The 19,943-nt window shown below is 44.7% G+C and overlaps 1 protein-coding gene across 1 annotated transcript; it reads left to right on the top strand.

Annotated features, from left to right (window-relative positions):
• The first annotated feature begins 5,782 nt into the window (after nucleotides 1–5,782).
• Nucleotides 5,783–13,965, top strand: slc13a5a (solute carrier family 13 member 5a). The gene is made up of 12 exons (XM_076980459.1): nucleotides 5,783–6,065; nucleotides 7,320–7,448; nucleotides 7,674–7,810; nucleotides 8,045–8,241; nucleotides 8,424–8,607; nucleotides 8,733–8,855; nucleotides 9,296–9,508; nucleotides 10,401–10,507; nucleotides 10,652–10,767; nucleotides 10,921–11,082; nucleotides 12,949–13,086; nucleotides 13,229–13,965. Exons 1-12 carry the CDS (start codon nucleotides 5,961–5,963, stop codon nucleotides 13,352–13,354), a joined length of 1,737 nt encoding a protein of 578 aa, XP_076836574.1. The 5' UTR covers nucleotides 5,783–5,960; the 3' UTR covers nucleotides 13,355–13,965.
• Nucleotides 13,966–19,943: the final 5,978 nt, after the last annotated feature.

The following is a 19,943-nucleotide window of genomic DNA, read 5'->3' as shown; positions in this document are numbered from 1 at the left end:
TTTGTGTATATCCTGGCCTGTCTATGCTACTGTTTCTTGTATTCTCTGAAAACGCACTCATTCTTACATGATGCGTGGTTTGGAAGTGTACATTTAGCTATTGCTGCCAAAATATTCACTTCCTGAGACATAATGAGCACTCCAACACAAAAAGTGTAAAAAAAAAATTTAAATTTAGGATTCATAAAATTTGATTATTATTTATTTGGAAGTAATCTTCTCAACTTTTCACCAATATACAGGTCAATGTTTCAAGCATTTGTATTTGTAGATTTATTTAATAAATACTACTCCAGCACACTGAATGTTAATCAATGGCTCGGGTTAACATAGAGAATTTGGGTATAAATTGGAGGCATGTAACCTATTTGGCCAACTGTACAGGAATCACATTTTTACATATGGCTGCTCATATATAATGCTATTGCTAAGTTTATCAGCATACTCCTGGTTATTAACAATGTACCAAACAGTGGATTTTGACACTCCTAATATTTTGGCTATCCCCCTGATTGTTACAGTATGCCATTCCCAGTCCTCAAGGGACATGACCACAACTATATAGAAGACACACACATCTCGCCCTTTATCACCTCATTACTTGTTCTGAAAGTTAGAATTGTATGTGACTATAGATGGTTCTATATTTGTATCTGGATAGATAGTATTCTTCTTTAAAATTGTGTTAACTTGTTCAGTGTTATTTGTTGCCTGTTCTTACATTATATATCCTCCTCCTTTTACAAACTCATGCAGCATCATTGAGTATGCTTTGAGGCAAGCACCAAGTTATGTGTTTTGACAGCTGACAGTACAATTTGACTACACAGAATATCTGCTTGCCGGCATAACATTGTAGAACATTTAAAGGTGTAACCTCTTAGAATCTGTTGGAATAAAACATTTGATACATGTACAAAAAGATACAAAAAATAAAACATTACCACAATGAATGTTGGTTGTTACTGAACCATGAATCAATACACAATCTTTCACGTTCTCTCTTTTTTTTAGGATACATGTGACCAAACCTGGGTTCTCCTAGAATTCCCACAAATTCCTGATGACTTAAGGAAACCTCATATGCGTTCCCTCACAGAGCCCCATTGTGAGTGTCTCAGCAAGCCAGTCTCTCTGCATCCCCACTAGCACTGTGTTGAGTTTCAGTAAGAGCAACACTGGATCCTCTCTGTTTATCCCCCTGTCACTCCTCTTCTTACACTTCACAAGACCTTCTATTTGCCTTCCCATCTCTCTCTCTCTCTCTCTCTCATGCCTCCTGAATCCAGTATGGTGTTACTTTAGATTTTGAAAGTTTGAGTTGGAGTTTGAGGTTGAGTCAATTTGTTTCTCTAAGAACACTACTAAAATGTTTGTGTGTACATTTAGTTTTATATTACATACTGTATATACTGTTTAGCTATTGTGACAGAAATTATGTCATTCTTGATTAGGTCATGTCATTTAGATTACAAGAGATCATTATGAACTTTATGATTTAGTACATGTTATTCTGACTAAGCAGAAGGACTACAATAATGAAGTAGTGTGATTCAGTGTAACCATGTTTAGTTCATATTATGCATGTGTGCTATACTGTGACCCAGGTCAGGGAGAGTGCTGAGGGTAAGAACACTCTGTTAACTGGTAGTCACTAGGCTACTATACTTGGGTCATTTAGCTTTCTCTGTGTTCAACTGATACATCAGTTGCTTCCGCTAACTCTAGGGAAGTCCATATTAGGAGATACACATATGTGAGACAAAGTAGCCTGCTGGGTGCCTGTGTTTTGGAACATGCTGTGCTTAAGATAACCTGCTTGCTAGAACTGCTGAATTGTATTTAGGATTGTATATAAGCAGGGGGACTGCCCCCTTGCTTTCAGAGTTGTCATGCTTGAATGAGACTCATGTCTGTGTCTGTCTTGTGTCTGTCCTTTTTATATATTTATATCTTTTAATAAATTAATAATTTAACCACGTTTGAGTCCTCATCCATTTTCAGAAAATGTCCATGACACTATACATTTTAAAGCTTAAATGTTTATCCAATTACAGACCTCTATTTGTGTTAATCAACCAAACATGATATTGAGTTGAGTATTCTCCAATGTCATGATGGTCTGATATTGACTGTACAATACGCTACCAAGTATACCAACATACGTGTAGCTTATTTAGAGCTAGCTTTTATAAACACAGAAACAAATAAATTCATTTGGTTTAAAGAAGTTAACAAACAATCCGATTTCTTTTAATGTTTAAAAAAGTTAAATAGGTGGGTGATACAAAAGTGAATGGCGTTTCCATTATGTACTTCACAATTTCTTACTATTGTATCTCCCACAAATGTACAGTGAGAAAAAACAAATGACAACAAAAACTGATCAGGAAAAACATGGAAAAGTAATTTGGAAAGACAATTTGGACTGACCTACAGAATGTACCTCTGGTGTTGTGACAATGGGCGCAGGGCGACGAACGAGGCACGAGTCCCACGGTACGCACAAACGTCACTTTTATTGTGATACAAAATAGCGCAGACAGCACACGTATAACACTTACACATTTAATGTGGACTGACTCAAACAAAAGACGAGCACGGGACACTGCGCAAATGCACATTAAATAGACAAAACCACATAAGCCCCGAGTGATCACGAGACGAGCCACAGATGAGACCAATGAACACATTCAGACACATCCACACCCACGAAGATCCACAGACGCAGACGTCTAGACGTAGACGACATAAACACATGCCCAAAGGGGGAGGTTAGGGGCTGTACCATGACAGAGCCCCCCACCAAGGGCACTACCCGTCCCGGGGTGCCAACAGAACTGAACGCCCCAAACCCACACCGATGGGTGGATCCGGACCCTTCAGTCCTGCATCTGGGAGATGACCGCCCTTGGTGGAGAATCCACCATTAACAACCTAGAACACCCTCCCTGGGAAGACAGGGGAAAACACGTTAGACAGACACAATGAACACACAAACAGGTACATTAATGGACAGAGGCACAAAAGGGAAAGGGGGATTCAGGATACACACAGGGACAGACACAAACACAGGCACAGACACACACAAAAATGGAGCCAGGCTTCACGCCTGGAGGAGGCCTGCCAGCGGGGAGAACGCTCCGGGAGCTGCAGGCGCTGTGATGGGCGGTCTTCCTCCCACTCTCGCCGCAAACCCTCCGCTGGGTGCGGTGCGGCTGGTGGACGCTCCTGCAGCCCTCTCAGTGAGCATGCTACCAGTCACTTTGGAAGCCCTTGGGGGGCGCGCCGCAGGGTAGGTCTGCCTGTGATGTGGTGACCAGTGTACCCCATCACCAACTTTTAAGGTGGTCCCAAGGGACTATAGAGAGACATTAATGTGCAATTTAAAATGTACAAACAAATATACTGACCGGAGATCTGGTGGGGTCGACGGGTATTGGAAGAGTGCCGGCTGGAGCAGGGGTCCCTTTTCTCTGGGCCAGGAGGATCCACTGGTTTGAGAAGGGAAGGGGGGTTCATGCTTTGTGTGTTGCAGGTCCTGTAAGAGGTGAATGTATTAAAGTGTTGCTGGGGATGTACACCCCTAAGACGATACAATGGTTTGGCCTGGGAGGGGCCTAGGGTATAAGAGTCATGTGAAATTAGATTCAAGGCTCTCTCTCTCGGGCGGGGTATGACTAGCGGACTTGGTCAAAGAAGTTATAGCCTTGCGGCTGACTTCATTCTGTGGTTTGATTGTAGTTAAAACCAACAAATGTGAATAGTATACATATTGATACCTTCGTTTAATTTTGTGTTGTACAGTGTTTTGTTTACCTTTTTCACGTCGCACAATAAAACCACCTTTTTGGAATATCTACGTTGGAGTCCTTCCTGAGGTTCACCAACCCACACTCTTAAGCCAAACTCTCAGACACGCGTAAATCCGAAAGCCTCAGCAAGAGGGGTAGCATCAACATCACACTGCCGATGCTCGTTTTCCCTCCTCCGCGGACCCCACCGGGGAATCTCCCTCCTCCCGGTGATCGCCCTCCTGGCCTGGTGGTGGGAGCGTTGTCCTCAATCTCCATCTCCTTCTCTCCGCCTGAGCTCCACTTCATGGGCTCCACTGGGGTCTCACACCGGTAGTAGTCCATAACGCTCTCCTCTGAGGAATATGGAGAAATGCCCTTCCTCTGGCCTCTACTCCCTCTCACGGTCTCACCGGATAGCTCCGAGGGAGGCGGGCTCACGTCCTCCTCCTACTCGCACCGCTCACCGTCTGAGTACTCAGACGGCGGCTGGCTGCCTTCCTCGTCCTCACACTCCGTGAGGTCCGAGTACTCGGACGGGGGAGGACTCACATCATCCCCATAACACTCGGTGGGAGCCGAGCACAGGGATGGAGGAGGGCTGACGTCTTCTTCTTCACCCTCGCCGTAATACTCAGTAGGGGCCAAGTATACGGATAGAAGGGAGCTTTCCTCCTCTTCCTCACCCTTGCCGCAATACTTGGTGGGAACCGAGTATACGGATGGAGGGGAGCCTACTTCCTCTTCATCCCCCTCGCCGTAATACTTGGTAGGGGCCGAGTATACGGATGGAGGGGAGATCCAGAGACATTTCAGCAGAAGACTGCCAGGGGTGAAAAAGGCTTACCAAGCTTTTCTACCCCAGGTGCATGGCAAGGGCCAACATCAGATGTGATGTGGATGAAAATATGTGGCCAACTGCTGAAGACATTGTTACATTACACGTAACAAGACTGTTCAATTTGTATCCTGTTTTTTCCCCCTTGTGTGGCCTTTTTTGTATATGTGTATTTTTACACATATGGGACTATGGCTAATTATGTTTACAATTATGGTAATTATTTTTGGGTTAGGCCACAATTTACAGTAATAATAATACAGTAAAATATACCCTTTACTGCAAAACTGTTACTAACTCCTTTTTTGTCTTATCTACATTCCATATAGCACCTAACAGCAAATATCACTCATTGTGTAGACAATATGTTGCCAAAAATGCACACATTTGAAAAAAAGTCCAAATTAAGCAGATTACAGTAAAAATGAACTGACTAAGAAAACAAAAGATGTTACTGTAAAATGTCTGTTGTTTGCTGGGAGAGAGTAGAATATTACATGTTTTATTGTTTCTGTATTGCCATAAAATGTTCATTTTTTGACAGTGGTTGTGCAGTGATTGACTATGTTCATCTCGAATAGAGAATCTGTGCTAGTGTTTGAAAGAATGATTGGATACTGAACCATGTTTGCTGTGTTTTAACAAAGTTGGTGTAAAGAGAAAACTGTTTGCATTGTGAAATGCAGAAAATGCACTTTTGAACAGGATATTAACTATTTGGCTATTAACTATTTGTATGAGGTAAATGTGTTGCTGTGTTTAGAGTTTTGAAAATGTATTTCAAGTATTTGGAAACGCATGTTCGGCAGGTAGGCTGTGTTACAATATAGCGAAGCACAGCCGTTCACTTGCAGTGTAAATCTAGATCCAGTTTTCTTAAGTGCTTTAGTTTTTACTTATTAAATTCGAGCTATACAGTTTAGATAATGTTACTGTTCGTAGGCGTATAAAATAATAGGCCATGGCGGACAGTGTCTTGCCATTTTCCTACGAGACATGGTTGATGTGCCCTTGAAACTCTTGGGCAATGCAACTAAAAGACATTATTGAGTACAGAGGTTAACAAATACTTTCTGAAGAGTGACTGGTCACTCTGTTTGTGCGCGAGGTGATTCTGCGTGCGTGTGTGTGTGTGCTGTGCGCATAGGGGCGTGAATGAGTGATTAAGAAGGACTGAAGGTGAGAGGGTCTGTGAAAACGGTGACTGCGCAAGGTGCGAGAAACCCCATTGGATAGCGTTGCTCCTCATTCGCGCACCATTTCAGAGGTTTCAGCGCCGAATACGCGCGTTTTTTCTAGTAGCGTGAGTCATACCATCAAAGAAAAAAATGGTTGTATCTTTTATGAAGTCGATTTGGGAATTGAAAAATGGACTCATTCTCTTCTTCACTCCGTTCTTTCTACTGCCCTTACCTCTGGTTATTGGAACAAAGGTACGCAACTCAATTTACTCAATTATTCCCACATAGTTGTACAGTTACAGAAGGAGCGTAATCTGTTGATCGCACATAGCATGCTCCTCTACTTAATGCGGATAGATACTAGTCTTAACTTCACTATGGCCACAACAAAACTTGTCGACAATTATAGCATCAGTGAAACACAGTTTCTTGGTTATCATACATTTGAAATAAATAAGATAAACAATTATAATCGATTATACGTCATTTAGGTTTCATTCGAATTTAGATTTTGATATAAAATGTGATTATTTATTTGGTTATATGGATGTGAAAAGAGAGATGGTTCAAAACAACCTGCAGTTGGATAGGGTTTGGCACTCCTATCCAATTTCTTTTTAGCTTTACAAGTTGAGGCCTTGCGTGTCAGCGGGTGGAATATTCCTCTGTTTCTTTAAGGGGCTTCAGTAGTGCCCCGCATAATACACCCCATAGGCCACATGTTGTCTTTACTCTTTGTTATCATAATGGAACGCGGTTCCACATGAAGTCGTGGGAACTCCCGCCCTGGTAACTTGCCCGTCCGTTTTCACTGGGATTTGTGAGCTCTCCCTGTTTCTCCCAGTACTCTCTCTCTCTCACACACACACACACACACACACACACACACACACACACACACACACACACACACACACACACACACACACACACACACACACACACACACGCACAAACTATACAAAAGTGGGACTGAATCCTTTTCAGATTTAGCTTCCTTAATTTAGCAAGTTTTGGTTTAGTAAAACAGGTGGAATCTTTATACCTCCTTATCCATTATCATATTTACCACATTAGCTTTTTTTCTTTTTTATTGTTTATTTTGTTTAATCACTAACATGATAATGGAGGTAATAAAAAAGTAACATACTCTGTTTCGTTTTTTATGAAAGGATGGATGTTTTTGTTTTTGTTCATGATCTAAAAGCAGTACTGAGTGTGATGCTGTGGAAGTATCAAAGTTCTCAAAGTGTTTGTTTTAGTTCATAGCAACATCAGAAGCAAAATTATCAGGCTGTTGTGTCATCATTAACAAACCCGGTTTAAAACCAGCACCATGATTTGCCAATCAGCCCTGAACCTGTACCTGAAACAAGGCTGGGGAGGGATAACGCAAATGAAATATGAATGACCAAGTTCATTCTTGCCAATACCATCACTGAGGAGAGAGCTGTAGATTTTTGTGTATCTGTTTGCTCATCTCTGCGGTCTCGGGGTCATTTGCAGGAGGCTAACTGCGCATATGTCATCGGGCTCATGGCAGTGTACTGGTGTACCGAGGTGCTACCACTGGCAGTCACTGCTCTCCTGCCTGCTGTGCTCTTCCCTCTGTTTAATGTTATGGCATCCAAAGATGTAAGTTCTGCTTTGTCAATGCATATCAGCAATTTGCAGTTTAGTACAGGCGGAGCACCTTTGCAATAGAATTTTATAAATTATATGAAACCTTACATAAGTTTTGGCATACTTATCAGTAAATGTACATTATGTCTATCATTTATCATATGTGGATCTGTTATAATATCAGTTATAACATTATCTGTGTGTGTGTGTGTGTGTGTGTGTGTGTGTGTGTGAAAGGTGTGTATGCAGTACTTGAAGGACACAAACATGTTGTTTCTGGGTGGGCTTATGGTAGCTGTGGCTGTGGAACACTGGAATCTGCACAAGCGCATCGCCCTGCGGGTTCTGCTCATCGTTGGTGTGCGACCAGCTCTGTGAGCGCCCAGCTCCTACGATAAGGCCCGCACACCTACACCAAACCAGAGTGCTTTCAGCAACACATCAGCCCATCCATTCTGAAAAACAACATGCTTAACCCACACTTTCCCTTTCATCCTTTTGAACTCATAAATTTACTGCTGTCAGTGTGATTACAATCAGTTGCCAGACAACGTTATAGATAACTTAAAAGATAAACATGAGGTTTATTGTCTGTATGAATTGTCTAGGTTGATGCTAGGTTTCATGGGCGTGACGGCCTTCCTCTCCATGTGGATCAGTAACACCGCCACCACGGCCATGATGGTGCCGATTGTGCAGGCAGTATTGGTGCAGCTCAACAACACTGTGCGGGAGGAGGACATCCAAACCATCACCTCTCTGGATTGTGAGGACAAACAGTCTGACAAGGAGGCCAACGGCCCAGGTGAGGGGAGCAAGCCTGGCCTTCGTAATCCGCGATAATCCACAACAATCTTCAATCCAGTTATGACTGCAGGAGGAAGCTCCTCATTCACCAATCAGTCTATTCATTCTAAGATTGGACCGTGTTCGCATATGAGCGTTCGGTAATGTGTGCTCGGTAATAAATGCCGTGTCCATGTGCAGTGGTAGTGAACGGATTCAGCTTCTCCATGGAGTTGGAGTCTGCAGACCAGCAGCAGGAAGCTGAGGAGAGGTTGAGGATGTGTAAGGGTATGACGCTGTGCGTGTGCTATGCTGCCAGCATCGGCGGCACGGCCACCCTGACTGGTACAGGTCCTAACCTCGTCCTCACAGGCCAAATGAGTCAGTAGGTTCCCCCGTGCCTCTCTGTACCATTTACAAACACAGCACTGGAAGACCCAAATGTGTGCAGGTCTAACTGTGTCATGGCTAGACTTGATATTTGTCTGATTGTTTGAATTTTTTCCACAGGCTCTTCCCAGAGAATGCGGATGTCATCAATTTTGCTTCTTGGTTTGGGTTCGCTTTCCCCAACATGATCATCATGCTCATAGCAGCCTGGATCTGGTTGCAGACGATATTCCTGGGGTTCAAGTACGTGATAACGCCACATTCATATACTGGCAGTTGCTTATTAATCGATTTGTGTGCTTTTTTGTTGCTTTTTCCTTGGGTTACATCTACAGTTCTGTATATTGGGTGAGAATGAGCACTTTGAATTGCTGCTGTGAGTGAAAAGTGCTATACAAATGAACCTGCGTTGCCTTGCCCAGGCTTTAAGCCATTTCTGCACCATATATCTAGGCTTTCTTACACCCATATACTAAGAATGCAGTTTCCTCCCCTCAATAAAATTTCATGTCACAGCTTTAAAATCATTACAACTTGGTGGTACTTTGAGGTAGTGTCTTGCAGTGATACTGATACAGATTGATGTTCTGATGTCAGTGAATTTCTGCTATACAACTCTCGAATTTCTCGTATGACTGCCTCTGTCTCTATCCCTCTTTTCCTCTCATTCTATTTCTCTCCAGCTTCAGAAAAACATGGGGCTGTGGCGCAGTGAAGACGGAGAAAGAGATAGCTGCCTATAACGTGATTCGGGAGGAGCATCGGCACCTTGGTCCTATGTCCTATGGGGAGATCAGTGTGTTAACGCTCTTCATATTGCTGGTGGTGCTGTGGTTCACACGTGAGCCAGGCTTTATGGATGGCTGGGCAACAGGCTTCTTCAATGCTCAGAAAGAGTATGGATGTGCATTCAAAATTCCTCACAACACACATTTGATTTACTATCAGCACAACAATAGAGCCAAAATGCACAAATAATTTCCTTGGACCAAGATTCATAAATGGTGTGACAACAGGAAATCCTATGTAACATTACGACTTTTGTAATGGCTAATTTGTACCCTAACCCATTCTTATCTTATCTTATGTTTCATTGACCAGAATAAGTCATCATGCATGGTTCATAGGTGAATGTTTTATAGGATGTTTACCCACAATGGTTACCGTCAACAGTGAAGCAATATACCAAAATATCAAATGTCCTTAGATGTCATGTAACAAGATCTGTACAATAAAAAACACCCCAAATTATGAACCTTGGCAACTTGGAAAAAACCTGAACAAGAAAACAGAACAGGGTCCCCCGAAACATGTCTCTAAACAGTGAAATGAATGAGGGAAAAATAGAATCACAGTTAAATTGATCTTTAGCTTGGTAACCTCTACATATCTGCTAGTGTGGCATAGAACTTTTATCTAGGTCAAATGTCTTAGGATTTGTGAATGGAGTTTACAAGAGGAAACCATCAGCAAACAGTGGCTGTGTACATAGCGGTGCAGGGATTAACAAATCCGCTCACGTGGTCACACGTGCCATCATCACGTGGTGACATGCAATAAATTAAAAGATTGTCCCATACCACAACAATAAAAAAGTTATTTTGCCTTTATGAGATAACTAAAATCAATATGCAAACATTTATTATTTACAGTAAGATGAGGCCAAAATAATATACAATATTGCTCACAACACATTGAATAAAAATTGTCTTTGATTGTTTTGATTGTCTGTCCCATTTGACATCTGTCCTCACTCTTAACCCTAATCTTTGATTCTTATCTGGGCAGGTATGTGACAGATGCTACTGTGGCAGTTTTTGTAGCAGTTCTGCTCTTTGTTCTTCCAGCCAAACCCCCATGCCTGTGCTCCTGGGGCTCACAGAGATCCACTGCAGGTGTGTTGGAGATGACCTGCATATCTGTTTGAGTCAGCTCCATGAAGTTCAGTGTGATTCAGTGTGTTTTACAGACACAAGATATGTAGCAGTTCAGTATATCCTAAGCTAGTGTTTTTTGAGCGCATTTGCATTCTTTTCCAGTTTTGCAGTCAGAACCCAGATCAACATTGTTGACGTGGCAGGTGGCTCAGATGAAGATGCCGTGGAGCATTTTATTGCTGCTTGGGGGAGGCTTTGCTCTGGCTAAGGGCAGTGAGGTAAAACACACCTAGAACCTTCAGTATGTGTATTTGAAGGGAGGGGTATCCTAAAGACCTGCATCACTGTATCACTGCATTTTTATGGAACTCAATAGATCCAGCATCTCCATAACATTAGAACTACTCTTTGTCTATGTCTTAACACTTCAGGATTCAGGTTTGTCAGCATGGCTTGGACAGCAGTTGTCTCCTCTCCAAAGCATTCCTCCATGGGCCATTGCCATCATCGTGTGCCTGATGGTCGCCACCTTTACGGAGTGCACCAGCAATGTGGCCACAGCAACCCTGTTTCTGCCTGTACTCGCATCGATGGTACAGAATGTTTTACTTTCACTCATCCACCCTAGCAGATATTTGAGCTTGAGCAATTAAAGCAATACATGTTTATCTATGGCATGTACAGTGTAATAGTGACAAAGCAGGCTCAGAGTTAGGATCCATGTGCAAGGGACTCTTTACTGAAAATGATATGGCAGAGTCAGAAATTAAAATGACGGCAGGCCCCAATCCTGATATTCAGTAACAACAAATGTATATGGATGCAAACAGTGAAATGTCAGCAATACCTTTGCTGGAAAGTTCTAGGAATTCCTGGGGGTATTATATAGTATTTAGTTACTGTAGTAGTAGTAGTAGTAGTAGTAGTAGTAGTAGTAGTTAATGAGACTGGTGAGCATGATGAACAACCAGCATCACCAGCATTCTGGGAATGAGGACCTCTGGTGGTTGGAAGCATGCATGCCAGATTCTTTGCTAACAGTAATGTGGTGTGGTCAAAGCGTTGATTATTACCACGGACGTAATTTTGGGGGGGGACGGGGGGGGACATGTCCCCCTCACTTTTTCAAAAACCGGTTTTGGTCCCCCCCAGTTTTTACGGTTAAAACCAAATATTTAAATAGCGACGAATCCATGTTCCCCCCACTTTTGAAATCAAAATTATGTCCATGATTATTACCAATGTAATCATTTCACAACAGAGTGTTTTGTGACTAGCAACATCAACAAAAATGGAAACACATCACATTTCCATGTTGTAATCATGTATATGCAGGATATGTCACAGAATGTCATTCATACTACACAGAACAGTAACATCTGAAATAACTGGACAGTAGTACACTAGAAAAATTAAGTGCTATCATGAATTTGTTCTAATTTGAAGCTGGAAAAGCATACAACGTATCATTTTTTTTGCATATATAGATATTGCATCTATATGTAGATACATATATAGAGATTTTTTACAACACTGATATATCCACAAAGAGCTTCAGATCTAAGCTGGTGACTTATGAAAGAACTCTCTTCCATGCATACGGCTCCCAACCTTCCAACCCTCTCAAAATGCTCTCGCCATCTTTATAGGTTAGATCAGGGGTAATCAACTATATTGTTCCGCGGGCCAAATTTGGCAGATAGCTCTGACCAGCGGTCCGGAGGACGGGAGGGAGGGTGGCGAACGTAAGAAGTTGTTGAGCGGGGGTTGAGAAGTTGTTGGGGGGGGGGGGGGGGGGGGGGGCGAACGTAAGTTGTTGTGGGGGGGGGTCAAACCTATGTTGTTGGGGGGGGGGGGGCTGGCGGCGAACGTAACACTCGTGACGGAGTGTTTTTTTCAACAGCGCTGAAATAAATGCTCCGGTTTAAAATTAATTCTCCCGTCAATATTAAGAAATTTTTTTAACAATTTATTCTGGGTCCGGATGGGATGGCATTTGGGTCCGTATCCAGTTAATCAGGAATGAGATTGGGTCCGGACAGGACTGCGTTCGGGTCCGGATCTGGACCGCGGTCTGCCTGTTGGTGACCTCTGGGTTAGATGCTCTGGACAAGTACACCTGCCAAATCCCATAAATGTAAATTAAAATGGGGATGTTTAATGACAATTACACATGACATGGTTATTTTTCAGTTGAAGGGCAAATGAAATTTTTAAATTTTATTTTAGTAGCTTTGCAAGATGAAATCCAATTCCATTAATTGATTTGCACATTTCAACACTGTATTTTGGCACTACTTGCTCAGTATTAATGTAAAGTGCTAATAATTAGATTTGGAGTGCACATACAATTAATAGTACTCTCTATTAAAACCTGCCAATGCTTTGAGTGCACATTAAATTATGTTACTATCATTTCTTTCACAAAGTAAATTGAGGTGATTGGTATTATTTGTTAGTCTCAGTCCATAGGTGTCAACCCGCTGTATGTGATGGTTCCATGTACCCTAAGTGCTTCCTTTGCCTTCATGCTTCCTGTGGCGACCCCTCCAAATGCCATCGTTTTCTCATACGGCTATGTGAAAGTGTCAGACATGGTGAGTGTACTTAATTTATCAGGGGTTTTTCCATACAACCATAGTTCATCACCATAAATACATGATAAGCCTTCAAGGAAATCTGCTTAGTAAAGAGTCTAGAGTTTAGAAATGAAATCTATGTTTACCTCTTCACCATCAGGCCAAAGCAGGCATTGTCATGAATATCATCGGAATTCTGTGCATCACCTTGGCAATCAACAGCTGGGGAAGAGCTATGTTCAGCTTAGACTCCTTCCCCAGTTGGGCAAACTACACCGGAGTCTGAGAAAATGATCTCCAGCCAGCAGAACAAATGACATCAACATCAGTCTGCTTGCTTTAAGTTAAGAAGCAGATGCCAAATGCACATTGCACTCATGATGGATTTTATGTAATGCACCAGCATGGCCTAACTGGTTATACATTATGACAGAGAGCTACGTGCATGCAGTTTATCTGTATCACTGCAACATGCAATGCAGGGTGCCACAAGTACCATAAAGATATGGCAGTGACAGTGATAGTTTTGGGTTTCATAGACTTCATGAAGGATATCCTTATATTCACTTGATCCTATAAGGGCTAGAATCATATTTTTAAAAGCTTTTCTATTTATCTTTATACAATTAACTGTTGAATATAAATGTATTTTACATAAACCAATATTATATTGTTCTATCCTCACAGAGTCTAATCTAAACATAATTAATATAATGGTATACTCCAGGGAGTAACTGCAGAGTACTGTAAAAAATATAGTCAAAACTACTTTTGTATTGAATTGCAATTTTGACTACCTATACAATTATATACTTTGTATTTATATGTATGTATATATGTTTATGTAAAGTAAAAATAAATAAAATCTGTGTTCCACAGTAATATAGGATGAACAATTCTGAAGGATATTTGAATTTGGTCTTTTTTTGGTAATGCAAATTAAGTGTGTGTGTGTGTGTGTGTGTGCGTGTGTGTTTTCCACATCAATTTTAAAGTAATTTAATTTTAGTCTTATGCCATATTTTCCTTTTGTGTATGTGTACACTGTATTGTTCTTCAAGGACCTACAGACTTCTATTGGCCAAAAAATCAGCGATACTAACAACTAGTGTTGTCAAAAAAATCGATATATCGATACGTATCGATACTGAACATTCTGAAACGGTACAATACTCGTTTCCCTTAAGTATCGATTCTTTTTACATAAAATGCGCTTTCGTTTGACCCACCCAAGCTGCCGTAATGCACAGGACAGTTTGTAATGTTAATATGGCAGCTAACGCAAACGCAGTGCTGTTGGATTCGAAGCAGATACAGATGGAAAACCGAAGGATATGAACAAGCCCGTTTGCAAGCGGTGCTTTTGGAACATTTCAACGAAGGGCGCTAAAGCCTGGTTGAGTGACCATAGCGCTCGACTCCACGCGCACCTCGCGCAAACCTCCGCGAGCGGTGGAGGCTTTATACTTTCCGCTTTGCAGTGTTGTCCGAAACTATATGTGGTAGTATAAAAGAAACACCCCTCAAAACAGGGGAATGAACACTTACCTGACGAATTTTAATGCTGCTTTGTGTTTCAGGTTTGAAAAGTGCTGCAATTTAGGCTAAAGTACTTGAAAATGTTGAAATTGTAACTACTTCGTTTCACAACAAATATCTGTCTGACTGGACATTTTTCTTGTATTACATTAACAAATACGAGCCTCTTGTAATTCCAGGATGAAACATGAGAGAACGTGAAGACGTTAAGAAAAATGCACGTTACGTTGTTATTACGTTAACTCTTGTAATTCCAGGACGAAACACGAGAGAACGTGAAGACGTTAAGATTGGGCGTTTTGAAAATAAACAACCATTAAATAATGTGATTAAAAGCGCAATATTTCGAATCATTTCGAGTATATGTATAAATATTTAACTTAATTAAGTTTAACGTGCTGGGAAATATTGGTACAAGCGCTTGAATTGAACCCTGCAAACATGACTTTGTTCATTGCGCTGAGGCGCGGCGTGCGCGAAGTTACAAAATTCGAGAGGTGCACGACCTCGCGTGCGCCGCGCTTCAGCGCGATGAACAAAGTCATGTTTGCAGGGTTCATACACCTTGTGGAATTCAAACACTTGTATGTCACTTTCAAGGTCCATTTCAATATTTCCCAGCACGAGCAAAGACACTTTGTCAGACGTTCAAAAGACATTCACTGAAAAGCCAGAATGAAAGTTTTAGCGACGTCTTTTTTAAACGTCTATTACTGTCGTTCAGTTGCAGTTTTTGCACGTCCTGACATCCAATAAAGGTCCTAGTCAGACGTTCAGATAGAAAACTCGTCATAGACGTTCATGTTAAGTTAAAAGGTTAAGGTCCTAGTCACACTGTCAGATTTTGAACCAGTTTTGAACGTCCACCAGACATGCAAAAATGGGTCTGGACTGACCGTCTTTCTGACGTCGCATGTTTGTTGGGATAAGTTAAATATTTATACATTTATTCGAAATTATTCGCTTTTTTATCACATTATTTAATGGTTGTTTATTTTCAAAACGCCCAATCGTAACGTCTTCACGTTCTCTCATGTTTCATCCTGGAATTACAAGATGCTGGTATTTAACTGTAACGTGGCTTGCGCCACGGAACGAGGAGACGGACACAACCGCTGAGAGGAGCGAGATTTATTGCAGGACATTCCATACTCGTCGTCAGATAACCAGTCCGGGTCGATAACGGGAGGGCAGTCCGAATAACATGCAAAAACAGGCATTGCCAAGACAGGAGACACGAGTACAGACACAGGATCAAAAAGGCAGGAACAAAAAACGGTCAGGTATAGTGATCGACACAGACACAATGAAACGAAGAATCAAAATACTCGACAAGGGACAAGGGAGACTCAGGGGCCTTTTATACACAGAACTAAACTAGGGACAGGTGATGACAATGACACAGGGGCGTGGTAACAAACGAGGGATTCATAAAACTAACGAGCAGGGCGGGACAAACGGGCAAGAACACAGACACGAGGGAACCCAGAGTGACAGCTAGGAGAGGGGGCGTAGCCGCACGTGACAGAACCCCCCCTCAAAGCGTGCCACTCCGGGGCACGCAAGGGCAGACAGGACAGGGAACCAGACTAGGACAAGACAGGGAACCACGGAACACGGCGAGGGACAGGGACAGCAGACACGGGACGGACCGGAGGAACAGACCAGGGGAAAGCAGGGCACGGAGACCGGGGCACGGCAGGGACAGGGGGACCAGAGACGGGCCAGGAGCTGGGCTGGGGCATGGCGGTACACGGGGCACATGGAGACCGGACAGGGCAAGGAGCAGGGCTGGACAGTACAGGACCGGGGACAGACACGGGAGTGGGGCCAGGGGACAAGGCGGAGGCAAACACAGAGGCAAAGACACCATGAACAACGGAGAAAGGCACTGGCACAAGGTGGGTGACAACTTGGGGAACAGACATGGGGACAGGGACAGGGATGACACCACAGGAAACAGACACAGGAACAGGAACATGGACACGAACAGACACAACCACGGGGACAGGGACCAAAACAAAACCAGGGATGGGACCAGGGAGCAAGGGGAACACGGGCAATGGAACATAGGAGGCACATGGCGGAGCAGGGGGAACACCAAGTCCATGCCCAACAGGGGGCAGCACAGTCCCAAGGGCAACAGGCTGGGTCCGCTGGCGGGCAGCGGGAACAGGCGGGGTCCGCTGGCGGGCAGCAGGAACAGGCGGGGTCCGCTGGCGGGCAGCGGGAACAGGCGGGGCCCGCAGGCGGGCAGCGGGAACAGGCGGGGCCCGCAGGCGGGCAGCGGGAACAGGGGCCGGCAGGCGGGCAGCGGGAACAGGGGCCGGCAGGCGGGCAGCGGGAACAGGGGCCGGCAGGCGGGCAGCGGGAACAGGGGCCGGCAAGGACGACCCCTCCTGGGTCGCGGAGACAGGAACCGGCGTGGGTGAGACGTCCTCGGGGGGCGGAACCACCATCGGGCTGACGTCCTCGGGGGGCGGAACCACCATCGGGCTGACGTCCTCGGGGGGCGGAACCACCATCGGGCTGACGTCCTCGGGGGGCGGAACCACAGGGCCGACGTCCTCGGGGGGCGGAACCACAGGGCCGACGTCCTCGGGGGGCGGAACCACAGGGCCGACGTCACCAGGGGGCGGAGTCGCCGCACTGACGTCACCAGGGGGCGGAGTCGTCGCACTGACGTCACCAGGGGGCGGAGTCGTCGCACTGACGTCACCAGGGGGCGGAGTCGCCGCACTGACGTCACCGGGGGGCGGAGTCGCCGCACTGACGTCATCGGGGGGCGGAGTCGCCGCACTGACGTCATCGGGGGGCGTGTCCGCCGCACTGACGTCATCGGGGGGCGGAGTCGCCGCACTGACGTCATCGGGGGGCGTGTCCGCCGCACTGACGTCATCGGGGGGCGGAGTCGTCGCACTGACGTCATCGGGGGGCGTGTCCGCCGCACTGACGTCATCGGGGAGCGTGTACGCCGCACTGACGTCCTCGGGGGGCGGAGTCGCCGCACTGACGTCATCGGGGGGCGTGTCCGCCGCACTGACGTCCTCGGGGGGCGGAGTCGCCGCACTGACGTCCTCGGGGGGCGGAGTCGCCGCACTGACGTCCTCGGGGGGCGGAGTCGCCGCACTGACGTCATCGGGGGGCGTGTCCGCCGCACTGACGTCACCGGGGGCCGTGACCGCCATACTGACGTCACCGGGGGGCGTGTCCGCCGCACTGACGTCCTCGGGGGTCCGAGCCGGCCACTCCTGGGTTGAGTGGCCAGTACTCCCCCCCAAAAAATTCTTGGGGGGCCTTCGGGGAGCGGCTTCCGGGAGGACGACGATGTCATACGCTGTGGCGGCGGGGCTCTGAACCGGGGGCGTGGTCTTCTTCCTTCCCCGGTCTGGTCTGCGTCTGGAAGAACATAGACACAACTGCTTCTCGGTGGCTTTCCTTGTGACTCCACCTCGTCGGAGGTATCGGGAGCTCACAATGGCTTTTGAAAGCCAACCGAGAGCCAAGCCAACGCTCGTCTGCACATTCATTCCGTCTACCCGAATCTCGCGCTACAGGTTGCTCCTCCCTGTAGCGTGTGTCGAGTCGGGCAGACACGTAGCGCTTATCAGGGAGCTCGTCGCTAAAGCTAGAAACCGAAAGTGATTTCGCCTTGTTTTTACAGCGACGAGACTCCCCTGTACCCACAGCGCAAGGGGAATTCCTGTCTCTGGTTCGTTCACGCTGTAATACCGGAGAGTCGAACCGAATTAAACCAGCCAACATCTCATTACAGCGATTGAACTTACCAGAGTCTCGCTCTCTCGCTGTGTCCTTGTTTGGTCGAGTATTCTGTAACGTGGCTTGCGCCACGGAGCGAGGAGACGGACACAACCGCTGAGAGGAGCGAGATTTATTGCAGGACATTCCATACTCGTCGTCAGATAACCAGTCCGGGTCGATAACGGGAGGGCAGTCCGAATAACATGCAAAAACAGGCATTGCCAAGACAGGAGACACGAGTACAGACACAGGATCAAAAAGGCAGGAACAAAAAACGGTCAGGTATAGTGATCGACACAGACACAATGAAACGAAGAATCAAAATACTCGACAAGGGACAAGGGAGACTCAGGGGCCTTTTATACACAGAACTAAACTAGGGACAGGTGATGACAATGACACAGGGGCGTGGTAACAAACGAGGGATTCATAAAACTAACGAGCAGGGCGGGACAAACGGGCAAGAACACAGACACGAGGGAACCCAGAGTGACAGCTAGGAGAGGGGGCGTAGCCGCACGTGACATTAACACAAAAGAACTATTCAGTCAGACAGATATTTGTTGTGAAATGAAGTTACAATTTCAAGCATTTTCAAACACAAAGCAACATTCATTTGTTTGTTTATAAAAAAATAAATAAAAAGGCTTTAAAACGGAAATTAACACCGTATCTGACTTTGGTATCGAAAATGGTATCGAATTTCAATATTTTTTTAAGTATCGTATCGAAGTTGTAATTCTTAGTATCGTGACAAGCCTACTAACAACTCTACCAGAGCTTCAACTGATGTACATTCTGTTTAATAAAAATTACGTATTATATGTTCAAAACTACCCTCCCCTCACTTACATATTTTGGGGTGTTACCTCATACTGCTGCTCATATCCAGGGCTTAATTTGATCCTGCCGGAACAGGATCCGAGAAATCTTTCATTTTGAAGGATGCGTTCCGAGAACGGTCTGCCTCAATAAATTTCAAGCCTACTAATTATAAGTTATGAAGAAATCTGTCTGCGTTGAACCAATTAATTGAACAAATAATTCTATAAAAGACATTTTTTAAACACAAGATCCACATTCAGGCTTCCTAAATCACATAAGAGCTCTCCCTTTTAGCAATGCCTTTCTGCGTATCCCCCATAAAGCATCTGCCCACCCCTCACACGGCCCTAGTCCAAAGTCATGGGCATTTTTATTATTATACAGAAAAATATAATAAAACAACACAAATAAATTGCAAATCAGTTTTACACTTTATGTGGGTCATTAATAAAAATTTATAAAAAAACATTTTACAAAAACAAAATAGAAATGGTTGATGGGAAATATTTTGTGTTACGTAGATATCACATATCAGACAAAGGCGCCAATTTGTCAAAATAACAGCGATCAGTATGTCGAAAAGACAGTCAAACTTTGTCACGGTGAGGCGGCCCCCTACCGGCCGCCTCCGTCCACAGCGGCTGTTGTTGTTGTTGTCTGGTGACGTCATGTGCGTCCCTCAGGTGGGCGGAGCCCGTGATCCGTCTCACCTGAGGGTCGTTTGTTTGCCTATATATGTCTTGTCTTTG

The sequence above is a fragment of the Brachyhypopomus gauderio genome, chromosome 18 (genome assembly GCF_052324685.1).
Source record: "Brachyhypopomus gauderio isolate BG-103 chromosome 18, BGAUD_0.2, whole genome shotgun sequence".
Classification (NCBI taxonomy): Eukaryota; Metazoa; Chordata; class Actinopteri; order Gymnotiformes; family Hypopomidae; genus Brachyhypopomus; species Brachyhypopomus gauderio.
This window is presented reverse-complemented; position numbering and strand designations above follow the sequence as displayed.